Below are 23,350 nucleotides of genomic sequence, written 5' to 3'. Positions count from 1 at the left end.
GAGCCACGGATTCTGGAGTCAGATGCTTAGGTTTATGTCCCATTTCTGGAACTGAGCCTCTGTTTCTTCATGTGTAAAATGGAATAATTATAACACCTCCCTGCCAAGATTCTATCCCAGTTCTGCCACTTACGACCATGTAACCTTAAATAATTTCCTTAAATGCTTGGCAGGCAAAGTGTCCGAAGAAACTGTCAACCCTTCGTCTTTGGCTTCCATCTGTGCTAGGGCGTCAAGTGAAGATACACGCGGGTTTCATGATGCTGCTCGGCCAGAGGACTGAGAGCCAAGGATGAGGGAGGACCGGGTGAGGGGAGGGGAGAAGATGGTCACCTAGTTTAGGTCTGGAAGTGTCTTCTGTTTCCTTGGCTAGAGGAGGGAGCCAAGAGAGTCGTAGGAAGGGACTTAATAGTTGTAAAGGGCTTTGAGAGGCAGAGATGAAAGCCTCAGTGTAAGTGACACCATCATTATCTGTCCCTTACCTACCTGGCTTCTTGAGCCAAGCAGAAAGTAATCCCCAGGCAGCTGTTATCACAACACAGACTGCTCAAGGGAGGGAGTGATGTCTCAGGAAAATGGGAAGTTGCTGAGAAAATGGTTTCAATAAATGTTGTAACATACTCAATAGTGCATTTTTGTTCATACCACTCAGGACCCATCAGAGTTCACCACCTCCCTGGTTTCTCCTTTTCTCCAGCATTTTGGTGTCTACTGTTCATTAATTGTCACCCCCATCAGAGTGGAGCCAAGCAAGATGAGGGGTTCTGGAAACTTGGAGAAAATGTTGCTGATTTCTAACAGCGTTGGTAAAGGTTATTTTGAAGTAGGGGGTAGAAGGCTTAATGTTGTTCTAAGAGTGTCTCTGGGTTTTATTTTGCTCTATTTTCTTCCTGTTAATTCACATAATGAGAAAACTGAGCAGGCAATTTCAAATTTGTTTCTTTTTCAAGTAGGTAATCAAATAAGTATGTGTGTTCAGGACAATTACCTGCAATAATAATACCTTCCATTGTTGCTGTGTTACAGTTTACAGAGTGCTTTCCCATTGCCCTCTATAGCAATGTAAGTCCATGGCCAGTTCATCCCCCCTTCTGATTAGTATCTGTGAATGTCTGGAACACAGCTGAGAAAGCGCTGAGAGTCTAAAGGTCCTGCTTACAGACACAGCTCTGCCGTCAGCTCCCTTTATGATTTAAGACAAATCTCTGGACCTCATATTTCCTCATCAACAAAATACATTTAGACTAATGTCTGCCTCCAACTCCAAAATTCTATCATTTGAAGTCTAATTTGTCTTCCTCTAAAGCCGAAAATACGGAATAAGATACGTGAGGGTTTTCTTTTCAGCCCATGATGCTGTACCATTGTAAGGACCTTTTTCCTGAACTCATGATCTCCCAACTCATTCTAGCCAGTCTCTCAAATCTATGAAGCAGCTGCCTTCTCTTGCTTTGAATTCTTGACTTTCAAGTTCTTGACTCTGGGTGTGGTGACCAATGTTTCCTAAGCAATGTTTGAGGACACAACTGAGGCACACCTCTGCAGAGCCACTCCTGCCCTTCCATCTTCTGCCCACCTCTTATAAATCAGGAGATGAAAATTGCAGGCCTTTGTTTTTGCTATAGAGTAAACAAGGTTGTGAAGAGCCTACGCTATTTGGAAGAGGCAACTGGAATTTAAGCACCGTCTTTTCCAAGCTATACATTCCAGGTGTTAAGAGTTCTTGATATTTATGGAATGCTGGGGTGCCATCATTCACCAAGTATTTGGTCTGACAGCTAGGTGAGCTATATCATTGCTGTGAGATGTGGAAACACACAGAGCACTTCAGGGCACACAGTTTAGTCATTGTGCTCACCCAGGATAAAAATTATGAGTTTTATGTCAAGCTTCAGTGCTATCAAAATGGCCCAGAGCTTATTCCCTAGACCAAGAATATTCCCAGCACTAGACCCAATCAAAAATGCACTCAAGGGCTTCCCTGGTGGCGCAGTGGTTAAGAATCCACCTGCCAATGCAGGGGACACGGGTTTGAGCCCTGGTCCGGGAAGATCCCATATGCCGCGGAGCAACTAAGCCCATGAGCCACGACTACTGAGCCTGTGCTCTAGAGCCGGCGAGCCACAACCACTGAGTCCATGTGCCACAACTACTGAAGCCCGCGCGCCTAGAGCCCATGCTCCGCAACAAGAGAAGCCACCACAATGAGAAGCCCGTGCACTGCAACAAAGAGTAGCCCCCGCTCGCCGCAACTAGAGAAAAGCCGGCGCACAGCAACGAAGACCCAACTCAGCCAAAAAAAAAAAAAAAAAAAAAATGCACTCAAGTGGTTTTGAAACCAGAAAGAGAAGAATAAAACCCCCAAGGCTAGATAAAGGAAGATATACCCTGGCTGAATTAAGTCAATGTCGGGGAAAGGCACTCCTTTTTTTCCTCTGTGTATCTTATCAAAGAGTTGAAGGTAAATTTAGGAGCAGCGAGTTGAAAGGTACACTTAAGTTTTGAATTTCAAGACCGAGTCCCTGTCTCCTGAGAGGACAACTTCATTCTTCTTGTCCCCAGAGAGATTTCTCCGGTTCTCCAGCAATGATTCCAGGCCACAAACTGCTCTTGCTTCCCAGAGAGAAAACAGTGGGCTATTAGTGAGAGACTTTCTATTCAAAATCTTGTAAGATGAAGCTCATTTGTCCCTAATGAGAGTAGAGATGGACAATTACTGCCCTTCTCACCCTGAAAAGATGGCCTCTTCTTTTAGACACATTGCACCACTGGAAATTCCATTTTTAAAGCAAGGAAGGCAAAACCCCCGGTATCCGTGTGCTTGCTGCTGTCTTCAGCGTGTTGACGAATGTGAAGGTAGAGGCATCAAGAAGGAAATTATGAGTCTTTGAAGAGACTGCCTATGACCCAAGTTGTTTTCTTTTTTTTTTTTTTTCTTATTTATTTACTTTTGTCTTCGATTTGCTTTTTTAAGGCAAATGAAGTAGTCCTGTACGTAAAGCTGCAACTCAATAAACTTGCCAGGGCTTTGTAAATTCTGGCATCGGGATGCTTTATACAACATGACAGATGAGGAAAGAGCATACCTTTGCTGAGTGGTTTACAATGTGAGTTTTCAGCTCTGGTATACTTGTAACTGGCTAATTGGGTGAAGCAGCACATGAGCCTGTAACGACTGAGTTCAAAGTTTTTTCAGATTCACTTCCTTGTCTCCAGAAAAAAAGCCTTTTGGTCAGAAAGTGATCCACTCAACTATAAATCTGAGCACACTAGTGTCCCCCCTCTCCATGACCCAAATTAAGGAAACTCATTGTTAAAGCAAATTCAAGCAGATGGAGGACCAACCAACCCAGACCCAGAGTGAGTTTTTAGAAAGATTCAGGCATTTAGCAGAAAAGATGTAAAATAGAATTCAGTCAGATTTTTTTTAAATTGTGGGCCATTTTTGTGTGTGTATTTATTTTGTTATTTTACTTATGAAATAAATAAATCTACATTGCCCCAAATCAAAAAGAACAAAAGTAAAATGAAATGAAAGTGTCACACTCACCCAGATCCCCCAGGGGTCCAATTTGCTTTGTTATCAGTTTCTTCTGTGACTTTAGAGTTATTTTATAAGCATGAAAATAAATTCATATTTATTTAATTTTTTTTTTTTTTTTGCCTTTTGCAAATTGTACCATAGTATATATAGCTCACTTCATACTTTGCTTTTTTCACTTTACAATATTCCTTGGATGTCATTCCTTACTAGCACAAAAAGAACCTCCTTATTCTCTCGAGGCTGCATGGTATGGGTGAACCACACTTTATTTAAGCAATTCCCAATTGATGGGACACTTAGGTTGTTTCCAATCCTTTGATATCATTTTTCAAATGGTATAATGAATAATCTTGGATAAAAGTTATTTCACCCTGGTAAAGTATATCTGTGGGATACATCCCTAAAAGTGAAATTGCTGAGACTAAGGGTATACCCATTTGTGATTTTGTATAGCTAATTTATACCCCATAGAGGTTGTAGTCATTTACTCTTCCAAATTGTGAGATTTAAAAGAGTTTGCCCCAATGGGGCTGCTGCCACAGGTAGAGATGAGTGGACTTTGAAGTTTGTGTGGTCTGGCAAGCATATGACACACAAGCAAAGGCACAGGGAGAACTTGGACATTTTTAAATATATTTCATTTCCAGTTTCTACTCACAACTATATATATTAACCAGAAAGGAAGGCAACAGATTCTGGTGATTTCAGTTTACTATTTCTAAAATAGATTTTTTTAAGTGACAGTGGATTGGACATTTAAAGACCTGTAGGATTATTTATAAACTATATTACCATTTCACATAGTCTATGTTAGCGCAGTTTTAAGAAGAAAAGCACCAGGCTTTTCAGAACTCCAAGGTTCTTCCGATTCAGTTGTCTCTCAGTGTTGCACGCCGTGCGGATTTGAGTCTGCATCTGTACCCTGCCTGGTCATCAGTCACCCACGGCTGGTTATCTGGGCACCACTGGTGGAACAAGGCTGGAACAGGTATTTCCCACCTCCAGCAACAGGAAATACCAAAGGACAAAAGAATGAGCCAAGCCAGGGCCCAGATCTCTGAAGGATGTGGGAACAGAGGAGTGGGGGAGGGTGGAAAGGTTGACTCAAACACAGAGTAGCTTCTCATCAGGAAATGCCTGGAAGTTTGGGCTGAAACAAAAGGCCAGGGACCAGCAGACCTCTTGGGCAGGTAAATTCTCCATTTTGCCCTTGGCTTCTTTATAAAAATGAGTTAATGGAACTTTACGTCCAGCAGCTTCATCAGGCTGGCATGAGACAGGCTTTTAACTTCTCCAGATTGGGCCACAATCTAGCCAAGTTCTGAAATAGAAACTTTTATTTGATCTCTCAAATAATTATTGAGTACCTGCCATAATAACCGTAATGGCCAAATTGATAAAGCATTTTATGACTTATTACAAGCTTTCGTATGCATTATCAAGGACTTTAGAATTCATTAGAAGAAACAAGATGAATGCATATAAAGCAGCTAAGATAATGCTCAGAATATGTAGCAGAGAATATTAAAGTTCAAGAAGATCGTAGATACTGCCTTTCTGATCTATTTCTCCCATTATTCAGATTAAGAAGGGGGGAGGGAGGGCAAAGAGATTATGTCACTTGAAGATATTAGCTGTGGAAATAGGCAGATCTAAGTTTGAAACCCCATTTTGCCAACATCAGTTACTGGCCATGTAATCCTGGACAGATGGCTTATTTTTTCTAGGGCTCAGTCTCTTCATCTATAAGATGGTGATATTAAGTCCTGTAGGTTTGCTATGAAGATTCAGTCATTTAAGTGAAGTATCTACTAGCGTAATTTACTGGCAGCATCAGGCCCAGAACCCTCATCTCTGACTCCCAGACTATGACCTTTCTACAGCATCACACCTGCTGTCTTTCATACTCAAAAAAACCTGCCTAGTGAGAGAATTAGGAATCGAGAGCTGTCACTCCTAGTTTGTGAATCTAGAAACCTAAGCATATGAGAAATCATAGTTCAGTCAAGAACCAGTTTCCCGAATCATGAGAGAAATCACAGTTTGGTAGAGAAGGGAGGTCCCTAAGGGTAGGCTCCTACACTCACGGAGCGCAGTAGGGAATCGGATTCACGGTGCAACTAAGCGATTCCTCTGCTCGGGAAACTGTTCAACAGCAGCTGGGGGCCAGGCCTAGAGACTGTGCAGGTCAGACAAAGCCCTTATCATCCTGTGCAGCTCACTTGTTGGTGTGGTGGAAACTGTGACCTTGCTTTTAACCAATAGAACATGGCAAAGGCAATGGATGCCACTCCTGTGACTTTATTACATCATACATTAGATTGTTGTAAACTTGAGGCAAAGTAGTGCTAGTTTTTTGTTTGTGTGTTTGGTTTTTTACTACAAAAATGAAAAGACCCTAGCTGGGAAAGAATAGTATTTTGTCACATAAGACCAATCGTGCGCTATCAACAAAAATATTTGATACTATTATATCCTTGAGCCATCTTGCATTCAAGCAGACAGCATGGCCTCCTTTCTGGCTGAAGATCTACAGGCCAAACTTTTTCCCGGTAGGAGTTTGAATGGGCTTTGACTGGTTTGCAATGTAAATGCTAGAAGAGCTAGTTAGCTCACCTTGGGTGGGCCTTTGGTAGTTTTCTTACAGCTGGCCTCAGAATGTGAGGTCTTCCTCTCAAGATCAATGCCACTATCACTTTTAGATTCTCTTTTGACATCTGAGCTCTTTGGGGGGCATCGTCTCTTTTTCTGGAGAATTTTGCATTGTGAATAATAATTCTAGAAGGCTTTGGTCTGCCGATCTGTTCATGACAGAGTTTGGAGATAGGGAGGGAACGTTAGTAAAACTTTATTATTTCAAACGCCAACATCCACCAAAAGATAAAGTGGGTGATTTGGTCTAAAGTTTACTTCAGATTGTGCTTCATTCTTTTACTCTTAAATATTTTCTGGCTTCTTAATATTTTCAATAATTTTTTTCAGATTAGATATGAACCAAATTCTTAAAACAGGTCTTTAGCTTTAACTTGTGAGTGTCTGGCCTTCAAAAGTGAGCCAGGTATGTGTTCTTTCTGAGGCTCCAGAGTGCACGTCGTGTCTTAGTTTAGAAAGTGAAGTGATATTTAATCTTCCAAAGAAGTGTCTGTTGTATAGACTCCCCAGGGAGAAACAGTGAACCCCTGAAGGACTCTTTTCTTGAGCTTTCCACATTAGGGGAGAAAAAGTATTTTTAAAAAATGCATCTTTGTTTGCAGCATTCAACAAGCACAGTTAATTTTGATCACCGTAAACATTTTTGTTAAGATATTTCCTAGATTCTAGAAATCTTGTTAAAATACCAAAATAAGAATACTATGAGATTGTTGGCTGAGAATGAGCAATTTTGATATTGCTCGTGACATCTATGTATTACATAATGTCACCAAGATGCCAACTTTGCAAAGTTTGCTTCGGATGTAACAAATCCTGTTAGGAAGTTCTTCTGGTTTTTATGGTTATTTTTGCAGAGTAATCAATAATAAAGGATCTGTTCTCTTGCACTAAAGATCTGGTAGCCATAAAAGTTTTTATTAGTTCTGGGAATATCAATCAATGTGCTTAAATAAGTGCCCACTAATGGAACTCAGCTCTGCAGAGGCAGTGATTTGCTTTACTGAAGGGAAGCAGGCTTCCCCCAACCCCTCTCCCTCTAACTGGTCAGAAGGGCAGAGTGGAGAGGGCTCTGAGAAGTCTATGTATCAGGCTGTGAGAACTTGTTTTCAGGGAAGACTCTTCGTTGCTGAAACCTGAATTGCTTACCCAGAAAAGCCATCTTTGCATATGCAGGGCATCTCCTCTTGACTTAATGCTGATAGCTGGCTGACCTCAGCACACTGACTTCACCTCTAACGCTGCCTGTCCCAGCAGAAAGCTGAAGAAAAAAATGGCTTTTGTTTATTCATTTAAAAATGAACTGAAAAAAAGCTAGATGTGGACTTCATTAAGTAAAATCAACAAAATCTTTCCTCAACTTAAGCTCTATATTTAGTTAACCTAATTCAAAATAGAATGAAAATGTAGATAAAATATTTTGTACTAACTTAGGCTCTTTAAATTAGTACCATGTCTACTGAAAGGCCGTGAGTACCGCGTAGTGGGTGAGGGTCTGGGCCCTGGAGCTGGGTATGAAGTCCACCTCAGCCACTCAGCTGACCTTGAGAAGAGCTTGACCCCTCTCTACGCTGACTATGGCTCCGACCTATACAGGTTTGTGGTTTTGGCAGTTTACCCTCTGTCAGTGACTGGTTCTCCATCTGTGAGATACGGGTAGTACTATTCCTGGCCTCCTTGGCATCTGTGCTTGTGAGAACTTGGCATCTTGCATGTGCTGAAGACTGTTAGCTGTTGTCATTAAGCATGAGAACCTGCAGCATGTTTTCATTTAATGTCTTTCCCACCTTTGCTACTGATGGTTTCCAACGATGAAAATGTGTGCACTGGAGGGAAAAGGCAGGCTACTTTAATTAATAAATTCTATATACATTAGTTAAATCATTCCATGCAAAGGGACTTGGTGTAACCATTTTAAACAGTGACTTGATACTAATAACCATATTGTGGGATCCTCAAAAAGTAAGAGGACCTGTGGAAGGTTCCGAAGGTGCCTCTGGGACATCTCTAGCAGATCCAAGGTTAGTACTCAAGTGCTTCTACAATTTTGGGGGTTAGAGATGCTGAAGACCCAGAGGCCAGGTGCATTTGAGAACTGTCTTCAAGCAAGCTAGTAGAAAGAGCGCTGGCTTTTGTTTGGAAGTCTCCGGGTCAACCACTTACTAGCTCTGCAACCTTGAACAAGTTAACTAACATCTGAGCATCAGCATGTTCATCTTTAAAATAGAAATGATAATACCTATCTCATAAAGTTGTGATGAAGATCACACCACCATTAACACATAGTAAGAGCTCAATAAAAATTGCCCTTCCCCACATAATCTTTCCTAAGAGTAGAAATGGCTCACTTGATAAACCCAGAGACAGTAAGTAGACCAAAGCACAGTCAGGGACAAAACTGATTCAAAGTGTATTTGCAATGTGCCATCACTCTAAACAACTCCCCTCTTCAAAGCACTTGACTTAAAACTATCCCTTATAAATAAATGATGTCATCTTTCCACAGTTCCTACTATAAAGAAGAGCTTTTAGAAAGTGTGGTTTCCGTATTGGAGACGGTAAAGAAACACAGACATTCTAGGGTAGATGTCAGGACTACACTTCCAAGCAAGACCAGCTTGACTGGAAGGAGACAGATGAAAAATTTCACCACCTCTTGAGATTTTGCCTCCTTGACTGTCCTTCTGTTGCTCTGTTAGACATCTTTTTGGCATATTGGAGAGTTAAGAGACTTTGTCATTCATGTATTGCCCAGAATTCATTCACTGAGCTGGCTTGCTTTCCCTCCGAACATCTAGATGAAAATTGGTTGTACGAAGTGAATGTGGGGTTTGATGGGGGAAGGGAAGGGAAGGTGCGAGGAGCATTCAGGGAGAGAAAGAGGCTGCATACAGCTGGTGTGCTTGTAGACAGGGGAGTAGAGTCAATGTTGGCAAAGCCTGGACTCTGGGAAAAGGGATCAAATGCACCTAGTATTTAGAAAGAATAGTCCCTTCTTTCATCTACACTGGCTTGTCTCTTGCCCCTAGAACCTGTATCATTAGTAGAGCAGCTATTTTACCAATTTTTTCTGAATTATAATTTAAATGGGTATTTCTGGACTAGGCAGGATCCTACCCACCCTTGAAAATATTGTTGTACATGAGTAAATACATTTCTAAAAATGTATTTAGAAAGGGTCTTGTAAAACCAAGCTTGTTCTTAAATTGTTATTTGAAGGATATCTAAAATTCCTACTAGCTTGGTATGGTCAAATTTCAGAAGACCAAAATGAGTTTCTTGGGCTTACTGTGCATATTTTTTGTTATAATTGAGTGACAAACGTTTAAATGCATGTAAATAAAAGTCACAAAACATAACCAATACCAGTGAAAATACATTTGATTGGAAGTAAACTTTATAATATTTATTTTATTACTTGCATACTTATTATAAGATAAAGCACAGATTTTAGTAACTTGACCTTTATATGAACAAGTAGGAAAGAACCAGATATAACCAGAGCTTTTTATAATTCCTATGTGCTGTTAATACTGTTGTATTGAATAATGCACACTGAAAATTGAAATTAAATACCTTACCCCAAACCGAGTTCCAGGGAGATTAAAGATTTAAGATTTTAAAACCAAACAAACTATCAAAAAAGGAAAAGTGTATTAAAGGTTTCTCAAACTTAGGAGGGTGAGGGAAATTAAAGTTTATAACTCTTGAAGAAATCACTTAATAAAAAAGATGTGTAGACATTATTTGTAGAACACCTGTATATTTTAAGTAATAATATATGGCAAGCAAATTAGAAAAAAACTATAGCAAATATTATTTTAAACATAGGCAAAGGGTAACTATCTCTATTATATAAAGAATCTATACCAAATATACACACACATACGTAAACTCTTAAACTATCAGGATTTAGTAAATGACTGGTGAAAATACAATTAGGAGGAATGGTCAACATCATTAGATATTAAGTAAATTCAAAAGAAAACAAATATACAGACTATTTACTCATTCAAAAATTCTGCTTCTTTTAACAAGTTTTTATGATAATATTCTGTTCCTGGTATGGGAAATAAAGCCTTCTCATTCACTAATGGGTTATTAAACTGCTGGGCCAATCCATTGGGAAAGCAATTCGATAGCATGAGTTGAGGTAGTCATATGCTTTATTTTTTTTTCTTCCAGTTTTATTGAGGTGTAATTGACATACAACACTGTATAAGTTTAAGATGTATGGCATGGGAATTCCCTGGCAGCCCAGTGGTTAGGACTCTGAGCTTTCACTGCTGAGGGCCAGGGTTCAATCCCTGATCTGGGAACAAAGATCCCGCAAGTCTTGCAGCTCGGCCAAAAAAAAAAAGAAAACCACACACATACACACACACAAAGATGTACAGCATAATGATTTGACTTGCATACATCATGAAATGATTATCACAAAATGTTTAGTGAAAGTCCATCGACCAGGGATTGAACCCATGCCCCCTGCAGTGGAAACACGGAGTCCTAACCACTGGACCACCAGGGAATTCCCAACAACTTTCATATACAACATACAGCAGTGTTAATTTGTCATGTTGTCCATTACATTCCTAGTACTTATTTGTCTTATAACTGGAAGTTTATACCTTTTGACTGCCTTATCCAATTCCTTTCCCCACACACACCCCCTCTTGTAACCACAATTCTGATCTCTATGAGTTTGTTTGTTTTTGAGGTATAATTGACCTACACTATTTTAGTTCCTGGTGTACAACATAGTGATTCCATGTTTCTATACATTTCCAAATGATCTTCATGATAAGTATAGTTACCATTTGTCATTCTACAAAGATATTACACAATTATTGACTATATTCCCCACACTGTACATTTCATACCCATGACTCATTTATTCTGTAACTGCAAGTTTATACCTCTTAATCTCCCTCACCTATTTCTCTCCTCCCCCGAGCTGGTAACCAGATTCTTTAATGCACTGGTTCCCTTTCCCTGAACTACACTAAACAAAATATTCCTAGGTAAAAACCAGCCTTCATATATTCATAATGGTGTTTTTCATAAAAGTAAACAACCTGTGAAACAACCAAGTGTTCAACAACAAAAAGGGTAGTAAGTAAATTTTGATACGGTCACTGGATCTGCTATCATGAGGCTTAAAAGTGATGTTTATGGTGACTATATATGGAAAAGTATAGTCTGCGTGATCTCCGTGTATTTAACTCTGTAAGAGAACATTCTGGAAAGAAGCTCAGGGAAGAACTAACAGTAGTTGTCTTTGCTCTACTGAAGAGACAGGAAGTATGAAAAGTAGTCAAGAATGTGAAATCTGAGTCCAAACTGCCTGGGTTTAAATCCCAGCTCTGCCACTTGAATGGACGGCTATTTGACTTTGATATGGAAGAGCTGTTGAAATTGGGCATGTTTTAACTTCACTATGATTAGATTTCTCCATCAGTAAATTGGTGGTAAATTAGTACCTATGTCCTGGGAGTTTTGTGAGGATTAAATATATTGATACTAATACAGGTAAAGCACTAACAACAATGCCTGGCAAATAGAAAGAGCTCTCAGTCAGTAGTAGCTATTTGCTATTTAAATGGTAGAACCAATCAAGGCAGGCTTTTGCTTCCTCTTTTCTACATTTTCCAGATCAACTTTTCTCTCCCGAACATATTACTGTTACATTGGGAAAAAGCAATAAATATTTTTCTGAAGGTCTTGAAAACAGGGTCAGCTGGATTTTCTAGTCATGTAGATTCAACTCGCAATTGGGATATCACGGTATGTAATCAAAGAATGGATACTTCATGTTGTTGGAATCCAAGAATTGAAATTGGAGTTGCAGTAACAGTTGAAATGAACTTTGTGTCTCATTTCATAAGAAGTTAGGATGGTTCAGTTTCCTTAAAGGACTGCTTGCTTCCTTTGGAAAAACGTGTCTACACAGTGTTCTCTCTCCTCCCCCCAACCTCTAGCCTCTAGACTACTCAGTACTTCTCTATAACTCACATGTTTTAGTAAAATTTTTGAAAATATTTACAATAATGGAATAAGCAAATTTGAGGGGGCAAAGAAAGTTTATTAGGGAAAGGGAAGAAGGAGTAAATTATTCAGTACATTTGTTAATTTCTGAACATTTCCAAAGGTACCATGCATAATTTGATTTATGTATAGAGTTATCATTTAAATATTTTTTAAAGTTCCAGGAGCAGAATCAAATTAAGGGGAAAATTGCTTTCTCTTTCCCTTATTATCCCCTAAGTTTTCAGGGAAAACTTTTGGAAAAAGTCTCTGCTAATTTTATAGTCTTCTTTTGCCAGCAACTAGCAAGTCTGTACAATATAGTTGCCAAGGCAATATCGGGACCATGTAGACAGAAAGTGTGGTGTGCAGACAGGGAGATGATGAAAATGGATTAACAGTGTGAACAAGAGGAGTTTTTTTTAATTGTAAAAAATAAAAAAAAAAATAAAATAAAATAAATTAAAATAAAATAAAATTACACTACCCTTTATAAGTGGTTATGCCAGCAGTTCTAACATCTGTTGTTACAAAAGAACTTCATTATAATAAGCCTTTTTTTTTTTTCCTATACTGCCTTGTGTGTGGATACATGATTTGTTTCCTAGGTATGCCCCAATCTTTATGACTGTGTCCTGGGCCATGTCAAAATTGGTTCCCCTACATGCAAGTTAGACAAAGAAATGTTTCATTTGCTAAGACCAGGAACATTTTTTCTCTAAGTTCTACTTGAAGCCCTGAATTCAGCCAGACCCTTCCAGACTATGATTGAAAAGATAGGCATATCCCTTGCTCCAAAGCAGCACAAATATTTGCTGCTTAAATAAATCGACTCTCGTTAGACAGGAGTGATAATCAGCCAAATGCTTGCTTATTTTTCTATGATTGTTACAGTTTCAAAAAAGACTCAACTTTTCTTCTTTGTTTTGTTTTGTTTTGTTTTTCTCCTGCAGGTACAATCCTTGGATTTACCCTCCGACCATACAAAATGAGCTACCGGGAAGTCAAATACTTCTCCTTTCCCGGGGAACTTCTGATGAGGATGTTACAGATGCTGGTGTTACCACTAATCATCTCCAGTCTTGTCACAGGTACCCTATGCAGTTTTGTTTTGTTTTGTTTTTTTCATGTGTGCTTATTGCAAAAGATCGCTTAGAAAAACAAACGCTTTAGGTTTCTGCTGGATGCATGCTCTGTTCTAGAAAATAAAAGTCCCTTCAAAATGATGGAAAGGAGGCTTTAGTAATGCATGAATGATTATAACTCTCGTATTTTACCAATCACAAGAGGAAACGGATTTGAACCGCCACGTAATCTGGTCTGCCTCACTACAAAAGAGGCGCACTGCTAAACACTACACAACCAGCCTTCTCTGCCCACAGCGATGTAGTTGACAACAGCGTACAACAGGTCTGTTTTCTCACCCTCTTATCCCACCCAGATAACATCTGGTTGGACAGCCTATTAGCTATTGATGCAAGAATGCTTGTTCTCAGAGCCACCACGACTTGAGCGGGAGCCTTCTTGGAAGCCTCATCAAGAGGTAATGCCCACAACACACTCAGCAACTCTGCTGCCACCAACACTGTATCTTTTCCTGGTGAACCCGCATGATTTCGTTCCCTTCTCCATTGTCCCCCACCCCCGTTGCCTTTTACGCTGGTGGGAGAATGGGGAGGGGGTGGGAGATTTTCCCCATCCAGATATTTTGTCAGTTGACACTTGGATTTTCAAGGCATGGAAGCTTTGCAGGATAGGATTCTTATTTTCTATGAACGCGAAATAACGATTTACGCCTGCATGGGAAACGGTTGAAGAGTCACTGGTACCTGTGATCGGAGAATACAAACAGAACCAAGAAGTTTTAAAAAAAAGGTTGCTGTACATTCCTCCTTGCCCACTCTTCTCTTTCCCCACAGCACATCTCTGACTTGGAGAAGGAATGTCCATAGACACTGCCCCAGCAGGATGGTTTCTGAGTTTGTAGCTAAAACCCAGAACTCAGGTATTACTGGCCCTGTTTTCTCTTCCGTCCTTGGCTTACTGCCCACCCTTAGGCAGATCATTCTATGAGCTGGCTCTGAGCATCTTTTCCCCTCCCAGGGAGTTCTCAAGGATATTTATAATCTCCTTTCAAGATCTCTGTGTAATAAGAACAACATAGAACAACTCAAAAGTCTTAGGGCAAGATTCTGACTACTGTATGCCTTGGAGGGCTGGCCATTACTTGGACAGAAACTATGTCAGTTTGTTTTTTTTTCAGCGCCTTGCAGATCTCTGCTGGCTTCTACTTGTTCAGGTCTTCAAACAAGTGATTGCATGTACATAAAGCTTCCATTGGAGGATGAATTGCCCATAAAACAATCAAGTAGACAGGATGATTTGGGGCACTTGTTTTTGAAACTGGCCTGGCCCATTGCTGACCAGAGGTAATCATAGCGGCCACGATTCTTATCACAGAAGCTAAATTCGTGCTGATGTGAGGGCACATCCTCATTATCCGTGTGCTGCCATTTTCCTGGGAAACAAGTTCTTGCAGAAGCACTTAGGGGACAGAACTCACATCCACTATTTTGTTTAATGGTACAGGGAGTCCCTTCCCACCATCCCTACTGGCTGGAGTCTGAATTGAGTACCTGTAGTTTTCCTGGATGCAACCTGTGGGGTTTGGGGTTCCTTTATACTGTCTCTTCAAGGGTGAGAACAGTGTTTAGAGGTTTCTGCTTTCTGGTAATTGTGCTACAGTGGGTTTTATAAGAGGAAAGCCCTCGTTTGGTACAACTAGAGAAAATATTAGCTCCCTTTAGTAGCAATCCTAGTTAACAGTTATTTGAAGTGGAATTTCCTGGTATTTTCTAATACTTAATACATCAACTTTGTTGAAGGAATAAGAGCTTTCGTTGAGTAATTTTTCTGGGAAAAAAAAAAGAAACCACTATGATGCAATCCCTCTGCATGGTTAAAAAGAAACTGTGCATAAACCTTGGAGAAATTATCAACATTTATAATATTGGTGTTAAAGAGAAAGGAATTATAAGCTGCAAACAACCAGTATAAAATGAACTTTTAAAATGTAACCTAACTGCAAGTTGGGAATGCTGCCACTAAGGACCATTAAAAGAGCGTCAGCTCTTTTCCAGGACTGTTAAGAGAAAGGGCTTAATTTAGCTTGCCAAAGATCTTTTTAAGGTGTTGGTCTCAAAGGAATAATTTCCAAGCTACATGGTAATTTAGATATTCATGATCAACTGGAGTGAGTGACAGAGTCAATAAGAATTTCTTTCATGGTTTTAAGTACAGGGATTCTAAACCAAAGCAGGGTGTGACTCAGTGTGAATGAGGAGGTGGGGGGACTTTTGCAAAGTACACACACCCCAGAGGATCCCTGTGTGTGTTGGGAAGCATTATTGGAGAATGTGCTGGGAGAGAACAAAATCAGGGTCCACTATTTTAGAATGGAAAAGCAAACTCAGATGCCTCCAATGGCCAAGCAGGTGATGTATATATATGAAGCTGCCCTTTCAGGCTACTTTTTGTTTTCCTACTTAATAGAGTCATGGATACAGAGAAATATTTCTCTTTGACAGGAGAGGTAACAGGGATGAGTGTGATGATAAATGGAAACTGACCCGCTGCAGAATAGCGTAGACAAAGGGAGGCAAGGAGGAGATTGTGACCTGAAAACTATCAGCTCCAGCCAATTGTTGCCATGTGTCAACAAGGGCCAAATCTTCCAATTTTTCAAAAGAATCCAGAAATCCAAAAATTGATAAGAACCTAGATTTTCAAACATTGACATAATCAACAGAACAAAAACAGAGCCAGCCAAACGAAGCACATCTGCAGGCTCAATCCAACTCTTGGGCTACCAATATTGGAACTCAAGTTTCAGTGTCAGTGCTATTAATTATAAGAAATGCACTGATAGATTTGTGCACCCATCAGGCTATCGCTGGGTTTCATATGTTGCCTCATTCCACTGTTGACAGTTGCATATCAAAGCTTAACTCAACATGGAATCAGCTACTGAACACCACATTTATTGTCTACTAAACAAATAACTGTTGGAAAACTTCTCCTCCACCTTCTGGGTATTACCATGTTGTGTCCTAGCCATGTTGGCCTTTTCTGCACCCGACAGGAACACAAGAACTCAGCACTCTTAAGTTCAAAAGTCCCAGGGTCTGTACAGACAGAAGCTGAAATGCATGAAACCCTTATTGCATTACTTCCATTTGGCATTTTGTTTTAGAAGTTTCTGTACATTTAGTCACATTTAAACTCTGAGACATTTAAGTTAGGTTTTCATAGTTGGAACATCCCTGTTGGTGAATTGTGGCACTAGACCCCCTGTAAGCCATGTTCTCTTTTTTCTGAATTTGAAATTTCAATCCTTCCAAACATCCTTGGTGTGTATTAGCATTCCAGAAGCTGCCAGAGAGAAGCTGGAGAAAGCCTAATGGCTAGATTTGTACTCAAGTACCTATTTTTTTGAACAAGAAGAATACTTGTATGCCAACATACCGCACAATAAAATAGGGGGTTGGCACCAATTTCTATTGATTTGGTCAAGATAGGCAGCCAGACTAGATATTTCATGCCAGAATTATGAGTTGGCTCGGCTGACTTAACCCTGATTAAATTCACTAGATAATAATTAAACTCCATTTCAGGTTGCTCTGTGTAGATGTAACTATCACCTGCTCCTTACTTCGGAATTTTTTCAGAAAACTAGTGCTTTCTTCTTTTCTCATTCTAAGTGTGCATTCCTTCTCAATCACTTACCTCGAAAGGAATCTTCTGTGTCTCCAGTTTTCTGGAAGGGGGATGCATCCCTTTTGACAAACATCTTCCAAATCTATAGACCAATGAATTCAGTGGAATGTGGGACTTAACTGTAGTTGAAGCCAACAAGCTACACTCAGCAAAAGGCTCTCTTACCTGAGAAAATAAAAGTACAGACAACAAATGGCGTACCTCAAAGTATGACCCTTAGTGTCAGAGAAATGACAGTTACAATAAAGATAATCTAAAATTTTGTCATTTCCTTTAACACAAGAGGGCAAAAAAATGAGCTAGACAATTCTTAGTATTTGGACATGTGAAAGGTTTGTGAAGGCCTTGCAAAAATGAAAGCCAAAATCACACAAGAAAAATTTAATATTTTAAACTATTCATTGTCATGGCTCAGGGATATAGCTGAGGCCTTTGTGAAATACCCCAGGCACTTATGTACAAGAAAAGGGACTGTAGATTTCTTTCCTTTCTTCCCCCACACATATATTTCATTGAAGAAGGGGAAAAAAGTATCCATCTCGGGTGGAGAGGAGTTTCTTTGGGCCTCCTTTTCATTCTCTGTAAAACGAAGGTGTTAATGGTACCTATGTCATGGGTCTGTTCTGAGTATTTATGCCTGGCACACAGTATGTGCTCAATTAATGGTAGCTATTGGCAGTCAGAGTAGCAGCAGTGAGAGCTGTCCTGGTCCACATTGTATAAGTGAAAATTCTAGAAGAAGAAGAGAGCTTCAATTCAGGGGCATGTAACTGAGCCTCCACATTCCTCACGTCTCATATGTCTGTGATCCTTACAGCGATCAGTTTCCTATTAAAGGTAAATTAAAGAAACCATGAGTAATGGAGTAACAACACGGGAGAATTCCTTCCTCTCTATTGGAAGGGATTGGTTTTTGCCCTGCAGTGAGGGATGGGATGACCTTATCACAGCTGCATAATTCTAAATATTATCATTGGTTATACAACTGCCCAGTATTTCCTGAGAAACTTAGCCCCAGTGTGTGGCACCCTGGAATCCACAGGGCAGCAAATTCCACGTGCTGCTTACATGCCAAAAGCGGAGCCTTCCCGGCTAATCAAAACTTAGACAAACTGAGTGTGTCTCAACACTCGAACACACTTCATGGCAGCCTGGAAACAAGGCACAGAGAAAGCAGCTTCAGCCCAGCTCATTTGAAGCCAACCGTTGGCCCCGCTTTATTTTCTATCTCCATCTGTTTACAAACATGGGAAGGGAGGCTAAAGAACATCCATCTAGAGGGAGAGGTTGTAAGATCTAATGGGAAGACCCATCTGAGGGCTAAAGAGATCACCTGACTTTTTTGCATCCTATAGAAAGGAAATCTGGGAAATTAAATGCTTTTTATTTATTTTTAGTGGATTTGGGTTTTGGTAAAGCGTAGACAAATCTATTTAAGTCTAGGTGTCCCAGAAAATGTCTACCTTTCTGTCGCAGACAATTTCATTCACCTAGCACTTGTTGAGTTTTTTTACGTACCAGCCACTCTTCTAGGACCTGAGGATCCCAAATGAGGAAGACAAGGCCCCTGACCTCAAGGAGCTCAGAGTCTGGTTGGGAGATAGACTCATGATGGCAGTGTCACGGGAACAGTGACCCAGGGAAGAAGAGCCCAGTGGAGGACAAAGCAGGGACTGAGTATCAGGCCATCCCTCTTCCTGAGTCTCCAGTTTTCAGGCTCCCCAGTCAGCAGCTTGTTGTTGCTTTCCTCACACCTGGCTCACCACTAAATGCGGTAAGAGCCAGAGGGGGGGCCCCGTGACATTCCCAGCAAAAGTAACCCCGGGAAACATAGCCTCACAGATGGGAAGTCAGAGGGAAGAGGCACCTGACAGGGTTTCAGCCACAGAAAGTTTCCCTTTCAGAGCAGAGCCGCTCAGCTTTCAGGAGGAGGGACAGGAGACTGAGGCTGTCCAAGCTGGAAGGCAGAGCGAGGTGATGCTGTGCATCCCGGCGCCCGGAACGGGGGTCCCCTCTCCAGCACCCCGGAAGGTGGCCGCCAGCTGCCTCCCGAAAGTTTCATGCTTACGTGGTCCGAACTTGAGCTGCACTTGTCTCCTGTGAGGCCCACCTAGTGGTGCTAATTGTGCCCCATGGAGAACAGTTCTTCAGCCAGTTTCAGGAGGGCATCTGAGCACAGCCTGGAATTTCTCTCCCAATTCTTCTCACATGCCCACTCCTTCTAGGCCCCTTACCAACTGGGCTGCCCTCCCCCGAATCCCACTGTTTTCCCAGAATTGAACACAGAGCTCCAGGTGTCACGTGACTGGGTAGGAAGCATCACCAGGAACCAATCCTCTGCTAATACCAGCTGGGGTTGGGTCCGCTGTCCTATCAGCTGCAACAAACCACTGGCTCAGAGGGGTTCAGCCTGTGGTAACCTAACCCCTCAGAACTGAATGTTTATGGAAAAACTTTTGTGGTAAAAATGGAACAGTTCTTGAATTGAAAGATCAGAAGCCCCAGGCTCAAGGCTTTGTGTGAGGTTTGACTTTCCAGAAGGCTTGGGGTTCTATGAGTTGGGATTTTTTTTTTTTTTTTTAATAAAGGGGTACTTTTTTTTTTTTAAAGGAACTCCTTTATTTATTTATTTATTTATTTATTTATTTATTTATTTATGGCTGTGTTGGGTCTTAATTTCTGTGTGAGGGCTTTCTCTAGTTGCGGCGAGCGGGGGCCACTCTTCATCGCGGTGCGCGGGCCTCTCACTATCGCAGCCTCTCTTGTTGCGGAGCACAGGCTCCAGATGTGCAGGCTCAGTAGTTGTGGCTCACGGGCTTAGTTGCTCCGCGGCATGTGGGATCTTCCCAGACCAGGGCTAGAACCCGTGTTACCTGCATTGGCAGGCAGACTCTCAACCACTGCACCACCAGGGAAGCCCAAGTTGGGATTTTTTTTTGGCCACACAGCTGTGGGATCTTAGTTACCCAACCAGGGATTGAACCCAGGCCCTCAGCAGTGAAAGCACGGAGTCTTAACCACTGGACTGTCAGGGAATTCCTGGGAATTTTTATCTGTGAATTTCAGCAGCTTCAAGGTAGCCTGTGGTTTTGATCGGTTCTGGTTTGTAAGACATTTTTGAAAGTTTCTTTAATAAAATTAGCAAGAAAGAAAAATTTAAAACTTCTTTTAAAATTAAATTATTCTCTAAGAAAAATAAGACTTTTTTCCCCTTATATTACCAATTTGGTGATTTCTTTCAAACTACTGTGGAACTACAGGTCTGCGGGCCGTGTTGGAAAGAGATGCTTTTCTTCTGCTCATATGATAATGGTTTTCAGTAGAGCAATGATGAATTCTGATGAATTCTGACTGGAGTTTTGTGCTTAAGGACACACACAGACACCCAGTCTATTGACTTTGATTTGAATGGACTTCTGCTAGGAGAAATGCTCACCTTGGGAATGACTAGGAACCTGCATTCCATTACAAAAGACTTCTGTGTGTCCCATAAAGCCAAGTAAAAAGATGCTGGAGTTTCTACCAGCAGAAAGAGACAGACATAGAGATAGAGAGAAAGAGAAGGTTCTATAGCCAGACAAGGCTTTCTGTGGCAATGCCATGGGTTGTATGTCTGCAGGGGACAGTACGCCATCTTCCCTCTGTTCCGTGTGTAGTGGGTATTTCATGATAAGCAGAAAGAAGGCTTTGGGGTGACGGTATTCTCTGCTGAAGGACTGATCTGCTGGAATGATCCAGCCGATTTTGAGTCTGGGTAGAATCTAGGTTCTCAAGCCTTATGTTTGTGCAGATTTATTTCTCTAGGCAAGATAATCTTCTTTTCAGCTTCTTCATGGAGATCTTTATAATAACCCCAGATCCCCCAGGCTGGAGGCCAGCGCACTACCCGTAACTGCACTTGTTTTGCTAACCCAGCAACATCTACATTATCAGTTAGTACTGCTTTCAAATGTCCATTTCCTGGACTCCCTCGTATGGGGAAATAGGTTTTGCTGTCTTTCTATTTAATTTTTTAAACAATTACTTGAGTTTCCATCTGAGTTTTCCTCAGAGGGAAGAAACTTCCCCTAAATTACCAAGGGGGTTTCCTCTCACAGGCCACTGGATGAAGAGAGGCCAGTGTCTGAGCTCTGTGGTGCTGGGGACAAGTAAACAAGTCAGAAGAAGCTCCTGGCTAATCATTTAGAAAGAGTTCTGTAAGAAGAGCAAGATGGCAAGATGATTGTAGGCCTCCTAGATCCAGCCTGTTGAGATGACATTTATATTACCAGGACCTGTCAGTGCTGTTGTGGGGGGGGGAAAAAATAAACACACACACACACACACACACACACACACAATCTTGTCTCATCTATAATACCCCCGGACCCTGTCCCCCACCTATACTCCTTCCCACCACTGGATTATTTTGAAGTAAATACGACATACTTCATTATGTTTCTAAAAGCAAAGAACACATAAGACAGGAATAATATTTTAAGATGATTTTAACTTGTTTCATGTTTCTTTAATGTTCTACACACACACCCCCCACACACACACACCAAGAGCTGTCAGTCACTTAAAGAAAGTGTTGCCAGCCAAGCTCTTTACTTTCTTTCTGTTTGTGGTATAAACTTCTCTACCAGTGCTTTACATTAATTACCAATGCTTGCAGAGAGCCTGGTGCATCTCTATCTAGTAGGAGATAATGCAATAAAATGTTGATGCTATGAAATTTGTATAGCACAACATGAGTATGTGTATGTGCTCACATAGCTTTGCATGCTTGTTTTTTCCAAAGTTCTTCTGACTCTGAAAAGTACTACAGTCTGACTGTTGCCTCTACTCTTTTTAATTTGCAACTTTTCCAGAATTTCTTTCTGCACTTTAAGGTTTCTCAACTAGATCATGTCTCCTTAACCTGTAATTTGAATGCACTGTTCTCAAAGGAGTTTGTGCTAAGAGCTGAAGTTTCATTATTTTAAAACTAACTTTCCTAAAGAATATTGCAAAATTTTCCTAAATTGATACATACCATAAAATCCTTAATATCAGCATACCCTACCTACACGCTAAGTATTTATTTTTTTAAAAAAGATGGAAACATTAGTAGCTTCTATACTGGAATCTTGCTGTATTTTTAAATCTTAGAATATAATTTGGCAGTCTTATCTTGGGACCTGTGCTTAATGACATATCTGAAAGCATTCCTTTGGCATGCTTAGGCTTAGAGCCAGACATTAATGTAGTAGTTCTTAAACATATTTAAAAATAATAAACTGGAAATTCATAACAATAACACTCATGGGTACATACAAAATGTTTACATTTTAAATGATGTAGGAACACATTTACTGTGAGAGAATATGACTTAGTATAAGAACAAAACTATAAGCATATTTCCATGAATAGTATAAGCTATTAAATCTAAGCATGATTGACAATTTCAAAATTTCTAATATCACTTAGGCATTATATTTCATAATTTTTAGCCCCTTTTTTGCCAGTATTCATATGAGTAGAGGCAAGAAACACTTATGAAAAATTTATAGGGAAAAATCTTAAAATTGAAAGAATTCAATCTATTGACTTTATTCATTTTTTTCCCTCTGAATTGGATACATGGCATCATTATTTGATTTTAGCAGAAAACAGATATTCTATGGAAATATGGCTAATGTCAGGATATAATTTCCCATTAAATAAACACCTGAACACTAACTTAACACCTACAAAGTGAGGTCAAGGGCGTGAAAAGTGCTGTACAAATCACATAAGCATATTTGGATATATAGCAGTGTGTATCAGACTTTCAACTGCTAGAGACATCCTTGTTGCCAGACTTTGCCCTCTACCACTAACTTCCCCTTGTTCCTTGTTCCTTGGAATGATAGAAATCTCTTTTACAATAGAAAGAGAGGGATTTTTATTTATATGAAGTCCCTAAAATTATTTCTTGGTATTGGTAGACTTAGGTTTATCTTATTTTCAAGATGGTTTTTATTTTTTAACAGTTTTATTGAAATATAATTCACGTGCATACAGTTTACCCATATTAAGTGTATAATTCAATGGCTTTTAGTGTATTCACGGAGTTGTGCATCCATCATCACAATAAATTTTAGAACATTATTAGTAACCCCCAAAAAACCACACACTTCCTAGCCATCACCCCCGAATTACCCCATTCCTCTAGCCCTAGGCAAACATCAGTCTTCTTCCTTTCTTTATAGACCTGTCTATCCTGGACATGTCATATAAATGGAATCATACAGTACATGGTCCTTTGTTACTGGTCTCTTTCAAGGTTCATGTTTTCAAGGTTCATCCCTATTGTGGCATGTGTTAGTATTTCATTCCCTTTTATGGCCAAAT

The 23,350-nt window shown here is 40.3% G+C and overlaps 1 protein-coding gene across 1 annotated transcript in view; it reads left to right on the top strand.

Moving 5' to 3' along the window:
- The window catches only part of SLC1A3 (solute carrier family 1 member 3), a 74,740-nt gene that overhangs the window by 7,573 nt on the left and 43,817 nt on the right, over window positions 1-23,350 (top strand). Inside the window, exon 3 of the mRNA XM_082453795.1 lies at window positions 13,171-13,308. Coding sequence (XP_082309921.1) covers window positions 13,171-13,308 — 138 coding nt within the window. The remainder of the gene's footprint in view (window positions 1-13,170; window positions 13,309-23,350) is intronic.

This window comes from Balaenoptera physalus, assembly GCF_965194825.1.
Source record: "Balaenoptera physalus genome assembly, chromosome: 3".
NCBI classification, from domain to species: Eukaryota; Metazoa; Chordata; class Mammalia; order Artiodactyla; family Balaenopteridae; genus Balaenoptera; species Balaenoptera physalus.
The sequence above is the reverse complement of the archived record's forward strand: the minus strand, read 5'-3'. Positions and strand labels throughout refer to the sequence as shown.